This window comes from Camelina sativa, chromosome 13, assembly GCF_000633955.1.
Source record: "Camelina sativa cultivar DH55 chromosome 13, Cs, whole genome shotgun sequence".
Classification (NCBI taxonomy): domain Eukaryota; kingdom Viridiplantae; phylum Streptophyta; class Magnoliopsida; order Brassicales; family Brassicaceae; genus Camelina; species Camelina sativa.
Window position 1 is genome coordinate 8,579,226 of NC_025697.1, and position 19,423 is coordinate 8,598,648.

The 19,423-nt window shown below is 37.7% G+C and overlaps 5 protein-coding genes across 8 annotated transcripts; 3 read left to right on the top strand and 2 right to left on the bottom strand.

Moving 5' to 3' along the window:
- Positions 364 to 6,409, bottom strand: LOC104736008. Its single transcript, XM_010455912.2, has 9 exons — positions 5,807 to 6,409; positions 5,235 to 5,321; positions 4,945 to 5,034; positions 4,371 to 4,451; positions 4,055 to 4,249; positions 1,858 to 3,984; positions 1,390 to 1,536; positions 921 to 1,303; positions 364 to 814 (listed from the first exon to the last, which is right to left on the bottom strand). The coding sequence occupies exons 1-9, from the start codon at positions 5,885 to 5,887 to the stop codon at positions 679 to 681; spliced, it is 3,327 nt and encodes a 1,108-aa protein (XP_010454214.1). The 5' UTR covers positions 5,888 to 6,409; the 3' UTR covers positions 364 to 678.
- LOC104736009 lies at positions 7,600 to 9,626 on the top strand. Of its 2 annotated transcripts, none has more exons than XM_010455914.2 (4): positions 7,600 to 7,886; positions 8,279 to 8,412; positions 8,665 to 8,769; positions 8,948 to 9,626. In XM_010455914.2, the coding sequence occupies exons 1-4, from the start codon at positions 7,809 to 7,811 to the stop codon at positions 9,402 to 9,404; spliced, it is 774 nt and encodes a 257-aa protein (XP_010454216.1). In that variant the 5' UTR covers positions 7,600 to 7,808; the 3' UTR covers positions 9,405 to 9,626. The 2 variants fall into 2 exon arrangements, with proteins under 2 accessions (XP_010454216.1, XP_010454215.1); XM_010455913.2 differs by having other exon boundaries at positions 7,601 to 7,886; positions 8,270 to 8,412.
- LOC104736010 (cinnamoyl-CoA reductase 1-like) lies at positions 10,001 to 11,964 on the top strand. The gene is made up of 6 exons (XM_010455915.2): positions 10,001 to 10,252; positions 10,509 to 10,678; positions 10,761 to 10,952; positions 11,091 to 11,253; positions 11,350 to 11,536; positions 11,624 to 11,964. Exons 1-6 carry the CDS (start codon positions 10,129 to 10,131, stop codon positions 11,766 to 11,768), a joined length of 981 nt encoding a protein of 326 aa, XP_010454217.1. The 5' UTR covers positions 10,001 to 10,128; the 3' UTR covers positions 11,769 to 11,964.
- LOC109124918 (cinnamoyl-CoA reductase 1-like) lies at positions 13,811 to 15,632 on the top strand. Of its 2 annotated transcripts, XM_010455916.2 has the most exons (6): positions 13,811 to 14,014; positions 14,255 to 14,424; positions 14,498 to 14,689; positions 14,853 to 15,015; positions 15,099 to 15,285; positions 15,368 to 15,632. In XM_010455916.2, the coding sequence occupies exons 1-6, from the start codon at positions 13,891 to 13,893 to the stop codon at positions 15,510 to 15,512; spliced, it is 981 nt and encodes a 326-aa protein (XP_010454218.1). In that variant the 5' UTR covers positions 13,811 to 13,890; the 3' UTR covers positions 15,513 to 15,632. The 2 variants fall into 2 exon arrangements, with proteins under 2 accessions (XP_010454218.1, XP_019090428.1); XM_019234883.1 differs by lacking the exon at positions 14,498 to 14,689.
- LOC104736011 (calcium-dependent protein kinase 8) lies at positions 15,832 to 19,417 on the bottom strand. 2 transcript variants are annotated; one of them, XM_010455920.2, is made up of 9 exons: positions 19,298 to 19,417; positions 18,364 to 18,899; positions 18,048 to 18,171; positions 17,812 to 17,955; positions 17,395 to 17,547; positions 17,203 to 17,318; positions 16,936 to 17,106; positions 16,608 to 16,838; positions 15,832 to 16,181 (listed from the first exon to the last, which is right to left on the bottom strand). In XM_010455920.2, the coding sequence occupies exons 2-9, from the start codon at positions 18,874 to 18,876 to the stop codon at positions 16,029 to 16,031; spliced, it is 1,605 nt and encodes a 534-aa protein (XP_010454222.1). In that variant the 5' UTR covers positions 18,877 to 18,899; positions 19,298 to 19,417; the 3' UTR covers positions 15,832 to 16,028. The 2 variants fall into 2 exon arrangements, with proteins under 2 accessions (XP_010454222.1, XP_010454221.1); XM_010455919.2 differs by having other exon boundaries at positions 19,257 to 19,417.

Genomic DNA, 19,423 nt, shown 5'->3' on the forward strand with positions numbered 1-19,423 from the left:
AACAAAAAAAAGGTAACGTCTTACATTCATTACTAAAATGTACTTCTAAGTTCGATTGTCAAAAAAAAAAAAAAAAATGTACTTCTAAGTTCCAATGGTATAAATATGATAATTTTAAAAATATTTCACTGTAAATTAAGTTGACAATTTTTAATATGTTACTGGTCAAAAAAAAAAATTAAGAAAAAATGTCAAAAACTTTAAACAACATCATTTTATCATTTAACGGAATCTATTAACATGTAATAATTATATGATAATTAAACCACTAATATGTTAATAATTATCTGATAATTAAACCACTAGTTTGTTCCGTCACGTATTTTACAAAACACTTTAATGTTTCATTTGAGATAACATTCGTGTGAAGAACTCTCTTGCTTTCCCTTATAACACACCATTCGTGCTTAACAATCTTCTCCAAACCATTAGTGCTGTTTGCATTACAACATTAACTGATAGCATTTATAGAGACAAAGAAAGAAAACAATGTATGCTTATAGAATTTACAAAAGAATTTACAAATGAAAACACCCAAAACTATAATGAAACTACTCTCTTACTTGTTATAAGCCCCCATATAATAAACCTATCAAACCTGTGCCGAGCAAAAAAGAATGGATGAGTGGGAAACTCTGGTTTTATGTGTTATTTTTGGTGGGGGTAAGGTAAAGAATTTTAATGAGTCAAGTCTTCACTTCCTACACCCACACTGGATTTGTCAACGACTATGCGAACATTGTATTGTTCATACACTCGTCCTCTGTTCTCTGCCCACCACTCTTCTGCTTGTTTCTCGCTAAACCGTTTACGGCTGCAATCAAAATCATCCTCGGATCACGTTCATTCATAACCAACAAAAAAGAGGGCATCCAAGCATTTCCAACTAAGCCTTTTAAATAAAAGAATAACTGTAGTACCTGAAACGGACGCGCTTGAGATCCCTTGCACCTCCCGCTAAGGCTGTGAGAGTGATGTACACACCAGGTTCATCTTGTTCAACCCATTCATTTTCATTACGGGGTTCACTTTCTTTTGATCGTGTGCTGATTCTATTTATTGATTCAGCAGCCTGATTCGCTTGCTGTCGGTAATTTGCACCATCGAAGACAGGCGTGCTTGCCCCGTTAGAGAACATTGAGACAGAGTTTAGGCCATCAGACTCAGTTTCTCGATTGTTAGGACGGTTTAAGGTGTTAGAAGAAGGGGCAACGTAATCAGGACTGGAGCCAAATGAATTAAGAGAAGGAGACTTGATACTCCTAGCTGATCCAACAGGTAGTCTTTCAGCCATGTCTTTCAGCTGCATCGATTCATTGAAACAATTAGCAAGTTGCATACATCATTTTAGTACACTTCATCAGCATCGAGGAAGAATTTAGAATTTACTTGAGCGGTAAGTGATTTAATCACTTCTTTTGCTGCCTTGCATCTCGCTGTTTCTTCGTTAGCAATTGCCAATGCCTCCTTTAGCTGTTTGGTTGTTCTTTCCAGTTCAACTTCTTGAAGTTGTGCCTTCCGGGTAAGATTTTCAACCTGTTAAATAGTTTACTAGTGAATTAGAAAAGGAGCCAAATTGCAACGAATGAGCCGATAAATGTTTTTCACCCACTAAACAAACTAATTCGAGGAGCATGATCTCACTCTATCTAGGTACACAATAAAAGACAATTGCTTGGTTCATCTACAAAAGACCTGTTCTTTAATGAGTAGAAAGTAAACAATTAGAACCAGAAACACTACTGGACAATTGAAAAGAAAAAAGCATAATCTCACTGACAATGCATTCTTCATGTGTGGAAAGTGTAACGAATCATGGAATAAGGAGCAAAAATTGGAGCATGGAAAACAGCTTACTTGAGATCTTAGCATAACCACCTCCTGGCTTAGGTGATCACTGGTTCTCTTGGTATCATCCACGAAAATTTTTGGTGTCGTTAATCCTGAAAGAGTGGGAGTTGGCGTTGTTGAGCGCGGTGGGCTAGGACGTCTTGATATTGGTGAAGTTGCCCGAGACGCAATTCGAGAACCGGGAACAGACGCTGAGAAGAACTTCTTTGATGATCCGAAAGTTGGATTAAAAGATTTGGTTATGTTTAGTGAACCCCGGTGAGAGCCTCCTCTTGGTATTGGTGAGACACGGCTACTGTTGAATTCGTATTTCTTATTTTTCTTGGATCGAGTATCCACTTGCCTCATGGGCTCCAACAATGAGAATCTAGCTAACTGTCCATCTGATCTAGAATCTAATTTCTCATCTCTGTCAATTGCATCTGATCCCTGGTTGACACTTTCTCTTCGACTCAAAGAAGAATGAGATGATGGATCCGTTTCCATGGCCTTTTTCAGTTTGTTAAAACACTTGTCACACACTCGATATGGTTTGTTTGGGTTCGGTGCCATACAAGCCTTCAGGGACTTTTTATTAGTGCAAGAATGGCAAAACACAAGCCCACAGTTATAGCAATTGTGCCGCTTTCTCTTGAAATTGAAAGGCTGACGGCAACCTGAACACATGGACTGGTCCATCCCTGATGCCCACTTGTGAAGGCAGACAGCTGCAGTGAAGTTAGAACCACAGGCAATACTTTTGACCTGTTTATCCTTCAGCGACTCAACCAGTGTCGGGGAATTTCGGTCATCTGCGTCCCCATGGCCTAGTCTACCATTCGATCCTTTTCCCCAAGTGTAAACCTCAGTCCTTGAAGTTAAAACTGCAACATGATAAGCACCGCAAGCAATCTCTTCGACAAAACTTTTGTGAAGTTTACCTTCAACACGGGCTGGAACCTTTCCATCTGCATGTGGGTTTCCAAGCTGACCATAAACAGGACTGCCCATAGTATAGACATGGCCCGCTGTTGTAAGTGCAACTGTTAGGCTATGTCCACACGCAACTTGACAAAAATTGGGTTCTACAAGAGCTGCAACACAGGTAGGCACAAGTTTTGGTTCTTTGTCGCCGTGACCAAGACGACTCTTGTCACCATCACCCCAAGTAAAGAGCTTTCCCGAGGAGCAGTTACTCGAGCTGGAGCTGCCAACCATGACTTCGACAACTGCGGCTGTGTGCCATACACCACAGGCTGCCCGAACAGTGCGAAGACCTTTCAAGGAGTCTACCTCTCTAGGTATGAAAACACTTTTCTTGTCTCCATGGCCCAAAACACCAAAGGTACCATCACCAAAAGTAAACAACTGCCCAGCAGAAGTCACAACAGCTGTGTGGTAAGGTCCACAAGCGATGGATGATACATGTATCCCTTCCATCAGAAAATTCACTCTTTTGGGGACCCAGTGACTGACTTCATTTCCATGTCCCAAAATACCAAAATCTCCTTTACCCCAGGTATACAAATCCCCTGATAGAGAAACTGCACAACTATGGTATTCACCACATGCTACAAGCTCAATATTTGTGGTGCCGAGTGCATCAATGAGCTTTGGATGTTGAACATTGGAATCTACACCATGGCCAAGCCTACCTTCAGATTCCTCTCCCCAAGAAAAACTTTCTCCTTGTTTTGTCACAAGGACAGCATGTTGTCCACCACAAGCAATATTCTGGACATCAAGTACTATAGTAGACTCTAAAGCTTTTGGCAATAAGGAATCCATTTTTATCTCCAACGAACTTCCGACTCTATGGTTTCCACCACCTAAAACACCGTCCCCTATTCCTTCTCCCCACATAAAAACGTCTCCCAATGCGTCTCCATCATCATGACCAGAACCATGACTTGATGCACTAATCGCACTTGATAGACTAACTCTAAAAGCATCCATACCCATACCTTTCATGTGACCATGTAGTGTATCAGAGCCTCCAGATGACAAAGAGTGAACTGAAATAGTTGCCGAATCTGAGGGAAATAAACTTTTCGGAGGAACTGCATACAATGACATGTCTGAAAATGCCTTGTCCATGCCATTCTTAGGCGGGCTCTCATATGGACTCTGAAGACGATGGTGATTCGAGCCATCCTAAAATGTAAAAGAATATTACCTTAGTTAAGACATGCACAAAATGAAGTGGAATATATCACTCTAGTACCTTCTGGAAACTGTCATTGCTGCTAAATGGAGAATGTAAAGGGGAGCTTCTCCGGGTATATGTTCTCGGACTATTAGCTTCGGATGGCGTCCCATCACTTCTCGATTCAGTCCTCCATTTCCGTTGATGACAACGCGAGATCAAGGCTTTTAAACCACTAAACCACACTTCAGCCTCATCTTTATCCTTGCATATCTATGAAATGAAATACAAACCCTAGTTAATGGACTTTCAATAATAATAACAGACATCTTCATGATGGGATAATGATTTCATAGAAGAAATTTGTAAGAATTTACTATAAGGAAAATCTCACCAAATCAAGTGACCTCTCATCGTATATTAGCGAAAAGGATTGATATTCCTTCTCGGGCCGTGGATATCTCTGAAAAATAGGCTGCAAGAGAAGCAACATTGCGAGACTTATAAGAATATCATACTAGATAGGCGAGGTCCAAATATGCAACTTAAGACTACGAAAATTGGCTCATGAAAAGATGCATGGAACATACAAAGTCAAATCAAGACTCACATGCCTCGCTGAATTGAAATGAAATTTTTTTGATGAATCGAAACAAACGCCTAGTAATCATTTGAGTTTATTTTGAAAAACGACTCTAAGAAAAGAGCCTTGTGCATAACATGCACCACTTGGGACAATTATAAACAACAATTCAGATCACATTAGGAGGACAATACCATTCACAAACATGATAGTAGAACTCGGACACAACTAGAAGAGGACCCTTCTCCTAGGGAGAAATAGAGATTCAACCATTGAAATGCAATTAAAAAAATGGACAAGTCCTAGTATAACGAAATTGTTGTGAACATTTAATCGCCAGTTCAGGGAGAATTAAATCACATCATCCTGCAATGTCAAAACTTACAGTGCGCTGCCCAGATATGATCCTGGAAACATGGCTTAGCTTCAAATGTTTCTCCTCCTTCCCCGAGAACCATATCAAAACAGATTCATCCTGAAAGTTACAGGACATACTATTTACTTAGACACAGAACTACAAGTCCATGCACACACATCAAGCAGCAGAGATGAAATATATAACAAACCAAAAGGACTCTATAGGCTCATAAGGAATCCTCAGATAAAAATGAGAACGGGTTTAACATAATGATGCTCACATAGAATAAAAAGAAAACGGAAAGAACACAGACTTACATTTGAAAGGCGAAATGGACAGAACTTAGGCTTTCCCCTTCTGCCATACTTAAGCAAATACGCTCCCTTTTTGAGGGCAGTAATAGCCTAAGCAAATTGATAAGAAAACTTCTTTCATAAAGAAAGTAGGTGAAATATACATATTGCCAAGGAGTGATTAAGCGTTTAGATACAATTGTACTTGGGACACACTAAACTATCAATCCTACAAAATGAAAAGAGGACTAAGGAAAGAGTCTAAAAATTGAGATGATCAATACTATATATTCTGAAAAAAAATCTTGCACCTGATAGAACTCTAATTAAAATACCAGTAATACATTTCCGCCATAATAATATAGCTTGAATCGGGCTTCCAGACTTGAGCATTTAGCTAAAGCACGTCACTAACCTAACGCAGCTAAGAAAATAATCTACTCTGACTTAAATTGTAATCCTACCTTAGAATTCGGCAGAGAACTTAACTTATATAATCTAGTTCGACCTAAAAATTAAGTAGAACGACCAACACCTAACCTTAGCAGTGGAATCATAAAAAGAAGACCTAAATTGAAAAAAATAGCAACACCAACCTGCTCAACATCCCTCGTCACCGCCACTAGACCTGCTCTGCTAAGATCCGACGAAGAAGCCATTCGTCCGTTCCTCGACATAAAAACAAAAAAAAAAATTAACAAACGAAGCTCCTCAGAAGGCAAACAAAACCCCAACGGCCGAAGAAAATCTCAGAACACTAGTCAAGCTCAAAAAGTGAACAAAATCAATCAAAAAGGCGTCGTGCAATGACGAAATCGTCTCCGCATCACTATGATCGTTCGATCTTGAATTCAAAATTCGAAAGCTAGAGCCAGAGCTTTTCTTCAGCTCGAATTAGATTTCTAATCGATCCAAACAGTAAGAAGAAAGAGCCGACGATGTTCCAATCAAACATATGCGAATTCAAATGTGCGTCTCTGTGATTTCAACTCCTCGGGCAAACAGAAGAAAGAGAGAGAGATTTGAAGGAATTGAAACGCAGAGAGAGAGAGAGAGAGAGAGAGAGAGAGAGAGAGAGAGAATCTAGAGGCATGGCATGATGATCTCTATACTTACTACTTCGCAGCTTAAAGCGAGAAAAGAGAGACCAAAAGGCAGATTCTGACTAGAGAGAAAGCAAAGTTTTTTTTTTTTTTTTTTTTTTTTTTTNTTTAATTTTTCCTTGAAATGTTGAATATTTTTTTAGTTATAAATCCTTGCATTGCATTACTCTCTCCTTAATTACGGGATTATACCACTGTGCTTTACTTGCCTAACTAGTTTAATTACCTCTTTATCCATTTTCATTTTTGTGTGAATAGTAATGTGAAAGGCTTTTTGTGAATATTTTGATTTTTCGGCAAAGCTTTTTTGTATATGTTCCTCTTTTTTCTTTTACTTTTTTGGTTTAACCAAATTGGATACAGTTCTTTTATGGAGTTTAGAGAATTCAAAAGTCCTACCACCTAATTTATAAAGGAAGAATGAATATAAAAAAACAAATTCAAGAAGCCATGGTTCAGTAGAAAAAATGTCTACCAAATTTGATATTTTATCAAACCTTGGCTGCGTCTTGCAAGTTGCAACCAGGTTACTACTCTCCCAAACCCTCGGATGGTACCAGATTCTTGGATTCTCCAATCTCCCAACTCTTTTTGGCTCTTAGACAACCACCACTGTGAAGCTTCTCTAGCAAACATCAGTTTACTTAATTTAGAGAAGGAAATCAAATTAGAGAATCTTCCCATTCATCTTTTCAACATTTTTATAGTGGTTTAAATCGCCATCTAGATATCAATTATGAAGGGTTATTTTTAAAGATTCAAAAAAAAAAAAATCGTCATCTATAGTGTAACAATCGAAACATCGTATCAATCTGACATCGAATTAGTACTTTTTTTTTCTTGAATTATTTTGAGTTTTGTCCTTTGTCTATCAAACTCAAAGATTTTCTTTTTTTTTTGAGAGGGGGTTCACTTCGCATAGCCTATGATGTTTTATAATAATGACTCTGATTGGTAACGTATCCAAAACTGTAAGCTGAAGCTGTAAGAAAGAGTTGTACGTGAAAGCTGTACAAAAAAAGCTGAGAGTAAAGCTTTTAATAAAGTTTTTGGTAACGTTTTTGTGATTGGTAAAAATTCAAAACTGTACCACTTATAATACTTTGTTTTTGTTCACCGATCACTACCAATATCTCCTATAGATGATGCATAATTTGCCAATGTCGGGGGATACTACGTCGTTTTCGTTACTACAACTGTCGCGAGACTATAGGTGTTACTAAACTTCTGGAGGAGCAAGAAGGTTTGGCTTCTTTGTCGTTAATGTACTCTTTTTGTTCTTCAATGAGGTATAATCGAATCATTCTCATCGAATCATTTCTCTGTTCCTCCTCCTCCTCCTCCACCACTCTCTCTCTCTAATCCTCCGTCAGATTAAGGTCTCCTTATTCTCGACGAATAGGTTTTTCGAAGAACATCTCTCTTTTTTTTTCTCGACTACCCAATCTTTTCGTTTCTCTCTACACTGAGAAAATTTTAATTTACATTCGCCGCCATGAGTTCCGTCGCCACCGAGATCGTGTCTGAGCAGCAAGTGATCGACGGTATTCAGGAACTGGCTCTGAAAGATCAGGTTTTTAGCCCTACCCTAATTTAATTTATCTCTGGAGTCTCCAAAATAAAATTATCAATTTGCTTTTGTGGTGGGTCTTGGCTTCGTGAGTTGGAGCTGATTCCATCTGATGATGCTTCTTCTTCTCTGTGCAAATGTCTAGTCTTTGCTCTGGAAATGTTAGGGTTTCGTAAAGTTTGGATTTTTTTTTGTACCTTATTGTGTGTTTGATTTCGATTTGGACGATTAGGGCTCTTCAGGTTTACAATGTGGAGCGGTTTGATGCTCTTAATTTGCTACTGATGTCCATGTATTTGCTTAACATAACTCCTTAAGATGATGTCCTTCGTGGGTTCTTGTGTATATGGAGAGGTATAATTCATGGATTTTTTTTTAATCTGAAGCTTGTTCAGGACAACAGGAAGATCCAGGAAGTGATGATCCAAGAGCCGAGTTTCGGTAATCATGGTGGCTGTTGTGCAATTTGCTTGAGTGAAATCCCTCTTCAAGAAACTGCTATGATCAAAGGCTGTGAACATACTTACTGGTATTCTTGTTAGATCTTATACTGGTTTCTTTCAAGTGATAGATTTTTATAATATCTGCTTGGGTTTCATTTTTGGTTTAAAATTGTAGTCTCTAGTATGAACATATTGTTTTCTTTAGATGTTGCAAGTTTTCAGTTGTAGAGCTTGGTTTTAGGTTTAACTTTTTATGTTTTGTTTGATGCTATGCCTACCTACAAACTGACCGTCTCCTTTGGTTTTTTAAAAGGAATAATTTATTTCTATCTATCCAGTGTGACGTGCATACTTCGTTGGGCGAGTTGCAAAGAGAGTCCTACATGCCCACAATGTAAGAATCCGTTTGATTTTCTCAGTGTCCACCGGGCTCTCGATGGCAGGTGAGTTTCCTTCGTTATATACATATTGCATCATGTTAGTCCATTTGCTTTATCAGACTCTTTTCTCATTCTTGTTTGGTTATATAATCTGTCGACATGTTCTGGCACATTGGGATTTACCATAAAGTTTGGAGTTTTCTGTGCCTTCTTCTAAATTGTCTGTTGTATTTCTATGCAGCATTGAAGATTTTCTGTTTGAGGAGAGTGTGTGCCTTCTCCTGAGAGCCTCATGGTTTGTACCTTTGGATGTGATGGAACAGACGTCCTACAGCTATGGTTACCATGATGATTTTGACATTCCTTGTGACTACGAGGATGAAGATGATGACCTTGACGAGTTTTATTTGCACGGTGCAAGTCTTCGCATAGGAAATAGGAGATGGGGTGGCAATGGTTTTGTCAGATCCGGGCGTCAAGAAGCCAGGCCAGTCCAGAGATACAGTGGTTCTAGTTCTAGTTCCAGTTCCAGTTCTGGGTCATCCTCAAGTGAGCCTAAGGAAAAGCAGGTGAAGACTGCAAGCACAACAGGAAGACGTGCAAAGAGGGCAATGAAGCGTGAAGCTGCTAACAAAGCAGCGGAGGTAACAGCAGCAGCAAAGCACGAGGCCCATTTGGTTAGGTTGGGAAGGAAGTGAGTGTGTATCTGTAAATAAATTGCACTCGAAAAGCTTCCCAACTACTTCCATTAATTAGTATCTTATGTACAGCAACTAGTTTTTAATGTTGTGGTAAATTCCGGTCACACCATTGTGTAAGGTGTGGGGTTTGGAATAGTAGAAACGACAAGAAGACCTTGTGACTCTTTGTCTCATACAATTTATTCGACTAGAAGTAATATTATATTTCTCTTGAGTTTTTATTATCATTGTTCAGAGAAGAGTATATAATTGATTTACTTGGCGTGGATATGTAAATATATTAGTCTCCTGAAAAATATGGTAATTATGTTGAAGAAGAAGAATGGAACAAACAATGTTAGTGGCGTTTGGAAAAGAGAGTAAAAACTTTGAAAGAGATATATTCAAGTGATAGATTCTCTAATAGGCCAGTTACCGAGGATTATGATTATGATATAGTTTGTGAGGTTTGTATTCTTAGTTTACTGTTTCTAAAAAGTAAAAGGGATGTTAAGTGAAATTGAATTTGGTAACTGACAAGTCTTCATTCGCCACCTAACCCTTTATGCCGACCACAAATAAAATGCAAATAAAATCATCAGTAAGGGGAAAGAAATCACCGAAAGCTTATAGAATAGGAACCCAAGCAAACACCAAATAAAGGAAAACTCTATAAGACTTCTTCATTTGGTCCCCCTCCTCTCTTACACAGAAACCAAGGGAGAGCGTGATTTGGAGAACTATGGCGAACATTGGTGAAGGTAGAGTGGTGTGTGTTACAGGAGCCTCTGGTTTCATCGCCTCGTGGCTCGTCAAGTTCCTCCTCAGCCGTGGCTACACCGTTAAGGCTTCCGTCCGAGACCCCAGTTCCGTACCCTCTCTCTCTTCTCTTCTCTTATCTTTATCTCCCTCGCATTTTATTCGCTTTAGGGTTCTAACACTATTTTCAGTTACGTCTGTGTGACTAGATTTGTATCCTGATCTTGTTTAATCAAAGCTACAATCTTAAAAATTGATGCTTTTTTAGTACCAGTTTATCACCAAGAATGATCCATTGGTTTTCTTATCTCTTCATGCACAAATCATAGTTTGTAATAATTTGTTGATTCACAATATCTTTAGGTGATCCGAAGAAGACGCAACACTTAGTCTCATTGGAAGGTGCAAAGGAGAGACTTCATTTGTTCAAAGCAGATCTTTTGGTTGAAGGATCTTTCGACTCTGCTATTGATGGCTGTGAAGGAGTTTTCCACACTGCTTCCCCTTTTTATCATGATGTCAAAGACCCACAGGTTCTTTATCTTATCATCAATCTTGCTTGCTTTTTTACTTTGTGGATTAGTTTGGATCTTTAACTTTGTATCATCATTTTAGGTTGAACTTATTGATCCTGCTGTCAAGGGGACACTGAACGTTTTGAATTCATGCGCCAAAGCATCTTCCGTTAAAAGGGTTGTTGTTACCTCCTCCATGGCAGCTGTTACTTCCAACGGAAAACCACGCACCCCTGATGTAACTGTCGATGAAACTTGGTTCTCCACTCCTGAGCTTTGTGAGGCCTCTAAGGTGTGTTGAACTTTGAGCCATGAATCATATTCCGACTATTGTTGTCATCTACTATCGCCTAGTTGTCTGCATTGTGCTGTAATGTTAGGCTGTTCAAGTTCAAAACTAAATATGTTCTGCTTTTTATACTGGACTCAGATGTGGTATGTTCTATCCAAGACCTTGGCCGAAGATGCTGCTTGGAAACTCGCTAAAGAGAAAGGCCTAGAAATCGTTACTATTAACCCTGCAATGGTGATCGGTCCTCTCTTACAGCCAACTCTGAACACGAGTGCTGCTGCTATACTCAACTTAATAAATGGTAAGCATAACACTTCCCCTTTCGAATGATTCTTATGACTCTTTTTATCAAGTGCTAGAGAACCAGTTTGAGTTCATGTCTTTATATAATAAGCAGGTGCAAAGACCTATCCCAACTCGAGTTTCGGATGGGTTAATGTTAAGGACGTAGCTAATGCGCACATACAAGCATTTGAGGTCCCTTCAGCTAACGGACGTTACTGTATGGTCGAGAGAGTCGCTCACTACTCCGAGATGGTTAGCATTCTGCATGAGCTTTACCCAAATGTCCCACTCCCTGAAAGGTAAAAACATCTCTAAATATATTATTAACTTGTCCAGTCCTGGTCGTGGCTGGTTTCTAATACGGTTTTGTTCTCATATATGCACAGGTGTGTGGATGAGAATCCGCACGCGTCGACATATCAAGTGTCCAAGGAGAAAATAAAGAGCCTTGGCATAGACTACGTGCCCTTGAAGGTTAGCATCAAGGAGACCGTGGAGTCCTTGAAGGAGAAAGGTTTCGTACACTTTTGAGGAAACATGTGAGCCATTGGTTAAAGTATTTGGAACACTATTCCAAAAAATATAATTTTTGGAACATGTCAACGAACCTTCAAGGGAGAGATTAGTATGCTCTCAGTTCTCGTACCTTATTGTTGGTTCTATGAAATAAGATACTTTTTCCTTGGTTGTTGGGGTGAGATATCAAATGAGAATTTTAGTAACGTAAGTACTAAACTGCTTTTTAAAAAGACAAGTCAAACTGAAATTGATAACCAACAGCAGGTCTGAATTGGCTACCTAAAGGACTATTGCCGACCACGCAAAAGGCAAACAAAATCATCATCGGACTTGTGAAAGGGAAAAGAAAGCACTAAAAGTAGATAACTATTGTGTGACAGGAAGAAGAGATTCCTTTGGTTTAATATCTTATAATCGGTTTAGTAATGTATTTGGTTTGTTTGTTTGGTTTAGCAAACGAATTACATATAACACTTTCTCTTTTAGCAAGAATTAGGTTCTAATTGGTAACCATGATCTAGAAAAAGAACGAGGAGAAATGTGATATTCCTTTTCATTCTTCAAATTTTTTACTATTTACCAGTAATATCTTTTCCACATCATTTAGGAACAATATAATACAGTAAAAAAAATAAAAAATTATGTTTATTAATAATATTTCAATCTTATAATACAGTAATATTTTTTTGCGTAGTAACTGGCAGAAAAATATTTTTACTATTAATCTGAAGGATTATTTGAAAATTGTATAAATAGTAAAATAAATTTAATAGATGTTTCTATCACAAATAAAAACTAAATAATATTTTAAATTACTCTTAAAATTTTATTGTAGTTTAATATTAATTATCAATATTTAACATGACATATATAAAATTTAATTCACAAATTTTATTTTAAAATCAAATGTAAAATTCATTTTATATACATTGAAAGTAGTATTAATATTTTTATTGATTGAATTATTTAATTTTAATATATTTTCAACGATCTTGTTATTGTTTGGTCACCATTTATTATTTTGTTTCTTCTCTGCATCTTTTTCTTTCATTCCTCAATTTTTTTTAATTTTATTCGGCATTGTTTCTTTTATTTACTTTCCTTTTGTTATTCTAATGGAAGCCTTAATCTACCAAAAATAACAATTATCTTCCTCGTCTCTTTCTCTTTGTCATCATCATCATCATCATCATCAGTTTTCACTTTTCATCATTAGATCTCAGTTCTTCAAGATGATCCTTCTTCGTTCATGATCATGTTCTAGACTTTGATTCCCAATTCTTGATTCTTCGTGAATTTCTTAAAATAGAATTTTTAACAGTAAAATCTCTATAGATTAATCATGTCGAAACGAAAAATCTAGATAAATTAATAATTAATAGAGATATTTTTCTAATTTGGTAATTTAAAAAATTATATATTTAAAATAAGATTTAATTTTTATAATTAATATTTTTATCAATTACAAGAAAAACAATACTCTTGTTTCACAAAGAGTGGCATTTTAAGGTTGTAACCTTGTTACACACAGAGTGTCGTTTTATGTTTCCAATGCAGTTTTAAGACTAATATCTCTTTTTTATTTTTACTATTTCAGCTTATTAATTACAGACTAATATGTAGTGTATTAATAAAAGGAAAAAAATGAAATTTGTTTGTTTTTTTTAATTTGTGCGAAAAGTACTCAAATCACACTTTTTGTGAAATAGAGGGAGTAATTATCATTTGTCTTGAACATAACACCAAAATTTTCGGACACAATATAAATAACACAAGAGTCATATCTCACCTAAACATTTTACATGTATATACCGAAAATTTTATTATATACATGTAAATTATTCATTTATAGTATTGATAAAACTATATATTTACATAATAAAAATATTATTTTATTTTATTATCTAATTTTGTCCACAACATTATAATAACTTAACTTGGGATAAAAAAAATTCATTAATTTTTCGAATATAAAAATCTATACATATCTTATTTTTATTATTTCAAATACAAAGCACCAGATAAGGAAATTGTAGTATAATAAGACACGAATTGGTCATTCATTTGGTCCTCTCCTGTTACATAGAAACTAGAAAAGGAGACAGACAGCACACAAATCCGTGGTTCGAGAACAATGGCAAACAGTGGTGAAGGTAAAGTGGTGTGTGTTACAGGAGCCTCTGGTTACATCGCCTCCTGGCTCGTTCATTTCCTCCTCAGCCGTGGCTACACCGTTAAGGCTTCCGTCCGAGACCCCAGTTCTGTACCCTCTCTCTTCTCTTATCTCTCTCACATATATTTGCTTCGCTCTAAGGTTCTAACACTATCTCAGTTAAGTCTGTGTGTCACTAGATTTGGATCCTAATTTGTAATAGTGTGAAGAATCTTAAAAATTGATGCTTTCTTATACCAATTTATCACCAAGAATGGTCTCGTGGTTTACTTATTTCTGCATGCAAAAATCGTAGTTGTAATAGTTTGTTGATTCACATCTTTAGGTGATCCGAAGAAGACGCAACACTTAGTCTCACTGGAAGGTGCCAAGGAGAGACTTCACTTATACGAAGCAGATCTTTTGGTTGAAGGATCTTTCGACTCTGCTATTGATGGCTGCCAAGGAGTTTTCCACACTGCCTCCCCTTGTTATACTGATGTCAAAGACCCACAGGTTCTTATCTTATCCTCAAACTTGCTTGCTTTGTGGATTAGTTTGGATCTTAACTTTAATATCCCCATTTCAGGCTGAACTTATTGATCCTGCGGTCAAGGGGACACTTAACGTTTTGAATTCATGCGCCAAAGCATCCTCCGTTAAAAGGGTTGTTGTGACCTCCTCCATGGCAGCTGTTAATTACAACGGAAAACTATGCACGCCTGATGTAACTGTCGACGAAACTTGGTTCTCTGATCCTGAGCATTGTGAGGCCTCTAAGGTCTGTTGAAACTTTGAGCCATGACTCATACTCATATTATGATGAAACTTTATTATCTTGTCATCCACTATCGACTGGTTGTCGCTTCATTGTCCTGTAATTTAACGTTAGGCTCTTCAAGTTCAAAACTAAAATTTCTGCTTTTTATACTGGCTGGACTCAGATGTGGTATGTTCTATCCAAGACCTTGGCCGAAGATGCTGCTTGGAAACTCGCTAAAGAGAAAGGCTTAGACATTGTTACTATTAACCCGGCAATGGTGATCGGTCCTCTCTTACAGCCAACTCTGAACACGAGTGCTGCTGTTGTACTCAACTTAATAAATGGTGAGCAAAACGCTTCCTCTGACCATCTTTTTATCAAATGTTAGGGAACCAGTTTCGAGTTCGTGTCTTTATATAATAAGCAGGTGCAAAGACTTTCCCCAACGTGAGTTTCGGATGGGTATATGTTAAAGACGTAGCCAATGCGCACATACAAGCATTTGAGGTCCCTTCAGCTAACGGACGTTACTGTATGGTCGAGAGAGTCGCTCACTACTCCGACATTGTTAGCATTCTGCATGACCTTTACCCAAATGTCCCACTCCCTGAAAGGTAAAACATCTCTAAATATATTAACCGGTTCAGTCCTGGCCGTGTCTGGTTTCTAATGCGGTTTTGTCTCTTATATGCACAGTTGTGTAGACGAGAACCCGTACATCCCGACGTATCAAGTGTCCAAGGAGAAAATAAAGAGCCTTGGCATAGACTACATACCCTTGAAGGTTAGCATCAAGGAGACCGTGGAGTCCCTAAAGAAGAAAGGTTTCGTAAACTTCTGAAAAAGCATGTAAGCCATTGGATTCAATCCAGATTAGATAAAAGTATTTGAAATTGTCAACGTACCTAACTGTTGGTTCCACGAACTAAGATACTTTTCCTTCTATTTGTTGTTAGTGATATATATGAAATGTGAATTTTAGTAACGTAAGCAGCTTTAAAAAACACTTAAAGACATTGTAACTGATTCCATTATTGAAGTTGGTGACAAGAGCGTTTATCCAATAGGCTTCCATTGTCGGCAAAAAAGTAAACAAAACGAGGGATTTGTAGTTTTGTACACGTATGGTTTGCCAACAACAAATAGGTATTCAGACAATATGAAAAATAAGTCAAAGAATTTTAAGAACAACTTCATATCGTACATGGCTGGCTATTCAAGTAAGTAAAACATTTGAAAACCCTGATCTACAATTATTGTGAAGAAAAAAAGGATTAAAAAAGATAACAATTTTCAAAGAATAGTGCTTTTTTTCTTTTTACTTCTTTAAGAGATACAGAAGAAACATGAACCTTTCTCAGTTCTCGCCTTCTAATTGCAATGAACCTTCTCTCATTAATTTGAGGCTCAAACTGTTGAATCTTTCCCGGGAATACTGTCTCGAAGCTTTCCTCCAGTCTGTTCCAGCTTTCATCATTGCCGCGAATTCTTCATAGCTTATCCGCCCATCCTAATCACCAAGAAGCACAGCTCAAAGAATCAAGATTTAGCCATTATATTTACCATTTTAGACTTGGAACTAAGGATGTACAATTTTGAGAATTCTGATAAGATCAATCTTCATCTATTTCACAATGATTCAGGTTACACAGTAAAGAATCAAACACAAATCCAGCAAGGCAAATTATAGAAACTTGGGATTTTGTCCAGATATCCCAAAAATCTCCCTGCAGGCCTCAAACCAGTACCAAACTAAGGGTAGAACTCACTCTCAAAAGCTACCTTGTGAGGAGAGTATACCCTTTCAACTTATAAGCCATGTATTATTTATTCCCCTTCGGATGTGGGATATTTAGTAATATTTAGTGTGCGTTGGTTTTCTAAGATGCATTTGCAGAGACAAGTATTGATTTCTTAAAGTCATATATGGGGTTACCTTGTCTGTGTCAACATCTTGCATGATGGCTGCAATAACTTCCTCACTGCTAGTGTCCACCTCATCATTCAAAGCCTCACGCAGCTCCTCAATCTCTATGTAATCGCTCTGGTTCTGGTCAAAAAAGCTAAATGCCTTGTGCAAGTGTTCGTCGTTCGCCATCTTCTTAAGATGCACAGAGACAGCTACAAACTCGCCATAGTTTAAAGTTCCATCACCATCTACATCAGCCTGTCCATCAAAAACAAGCTCTCAAATACCGTTTGCTTGGTGAAGGCAATAAACTTAATAGGAACACAAACTTCAGAAGGTTGAAATATTTTCTTACAGCTTCCATCAGAATCTGCAGCTCAGTATCAGGTATCTGCTGTTGTCCGAGTTTATGAAGTCCATATTTAAGCTCCTCGAGGTTTATCTTACCCAACTTTTTACTGTCCATCATCTCAAATGCTTCCTTTATGCCAGCTACTTCCTCCACTGATAAGTGTTCGGCTATCACCTGAAAGACAGTGAAAAAGAAAGTTTCACATTATTTCTTCCGAATCCGACAGAAATAAGGTCACCAAGTAGCGGCAATGCTGAACGAAATCACTACCCGTAGAGCTCTTTTCTTGAGCTTGTTCATAACAGAAAATTGTTTGAGCCTTGCTTTCACTGTCTCACCGAGTGAAACGTTTGGAGCCTTCTTTGCATTTTGTATCCAAGAATGTTCTGTAAATAGTAGTGTCACGGCATATTCATTCCATAAGTAATTGATATCAGAAACAGAGCCAAATAGTATATATACCGAGAACTTGTGCAGCAGAAAGCCGTTTTTTGGGGTCAGGTTCGAGCATCTTTCTCACAAGGTCTTTGGCAGTCTCAGAAACTCTTGGCCATGGATCTCTCTTGAAGTCAATGACTGACCTAATGATCGCCTGAGCCACCCCTTGCTCAGTCTCTTTACATACAAAAAAAACAAAAAAAAAACAAATCCAACATCAAGAAAAGACTCAAAAAGTGTAAGAAGATAGCAAATAAAATTCAAAAGAGGCAAATAGTGAATCCATGAGCATGTAATTAGATAACATCAGGATCCTAAATCATTCGGCAGTAAATCTTTCTAATCATGGAAACTAAAACCCATAAGTTGCATATCCGTACAAAAGATCTACAGTTGAAGAACAAATTTAAAGCAGAGAGAATAAGATTGATCATAACAAACCGGCCCAAAATGGTGGGACACCACAGAGCAGGATATAAAGGATAACTCCAGCACTCCAGATATCAACCTCAGGTCCATAATTTCGCCTAAGTACCTCTGGTGCCATGTAATAAGGACTTCCAACAATCTCGTTGAATCCCTCACCTGTTACACATTCGAAAAAATATCAGGTACAGTACACAGAACAAAATTATCTGTTGACCCGAGATATATAATCGACATTATATCATCTATACCAGGCTTGAAGAAGACTGATAATCCAAAATCTATGGCTTTAAGGGCTGATGTCTCTTTCTTATTTGCAAAGAGAAAGTTTTCCGGTTTTAGATCCCGATGCATCACTCCATGCTTATGGCATATCTGCAATACCAAAAAGTGTTCAAACCATAAAGGTAGAAGTTAGGATAACAGTTAACAAATCTAACTAGCATAAAGACAAATAAGGAAAAAATAAGCCACTGCGTAAAGACAAACAAAAAACATTGCAATAGAATAACAGTAGAGGCAACATAACTAGTATAGTCTAAACGAAAAGAAAGTAAAGATACAAACCTGAACAACTTCAAGAATAGTCTTCATTACTGCAGCAGCAGCTCGTTCAGTATAATGACCTCTTGCAACAATCCGATCAAACAGCTCACCTCCTTCACACAACTCCATCACTATATGAACAGCATCATCATCCTCAAAGGAATCCTTAAGTGACACAATATTCGGGTGCCTAGGCATATGCTTCATTATCTGAACTTCCCTCCTAACATCCTCTATATCCACAGCTGTCCTAAGCTTCTTCTTTGATATAGACTTGCACGCATACTTCTCGCCGGTTTTGATATCAGTGCACAAGTATGTAATACCAAACTCCCCGCGACCAACCTCACGCCCCAGATCATACATGAGAGATATGTCATGTCCTGTTGGTTCTTTCAAAACACAGAGCTTGAAACCAGCTCCAGATCCATTAGTAGTGTATGCGTCGCTGTAAAAGGGATTGCTTTTGGTCTTTGGTTTACCATGTTTACTCCCAGCATCTTCTGAACCAGGGCTCGCACAACAATTTCCCATTTACAATCAACTCTTGAGGAATCCTGAGATTGAATTCCATCAGCAACTAAAAATGAGACTCACAACGGAAACATGCCATTCCCCACCCCAATCAAGAAAGCTTAAAACTTTCATCAATTAATCTTTTTAAAAAATTCCAAATTTAGGAATTAAAGACTCTCACTAAATCACAAAACCATATATAAACAAGACAATCAGATTTGATGACAAAGGGGGAAACAGACAAAACAAACGATCGAGAACAAAAAAAAAATGCAACGAAATTAAGAACCCTAAAATCTGAAGAGCAGGGTAAGTAAACCCTAGCAAACGAAATCAGGTGAAATGAAAAGAACCAAAAAGACAGATGCTTTTAAATTAGTTAGGGGGGAAACACAAACCTGAGAGAGAGAGAGAGAGGGAGAGAGAGAGAGAGAGAGACCTTAAACGCAGAGAAAGAGATGATCAAATTGGAGTGAATCGGAGGAAGCAAACAAAGTGACAGAGAGAAATGGAGAAGAAGGAGAAGAGTCAAAAAAGTCTCCTCCTTTCTCGCTCTTCTTTCTGA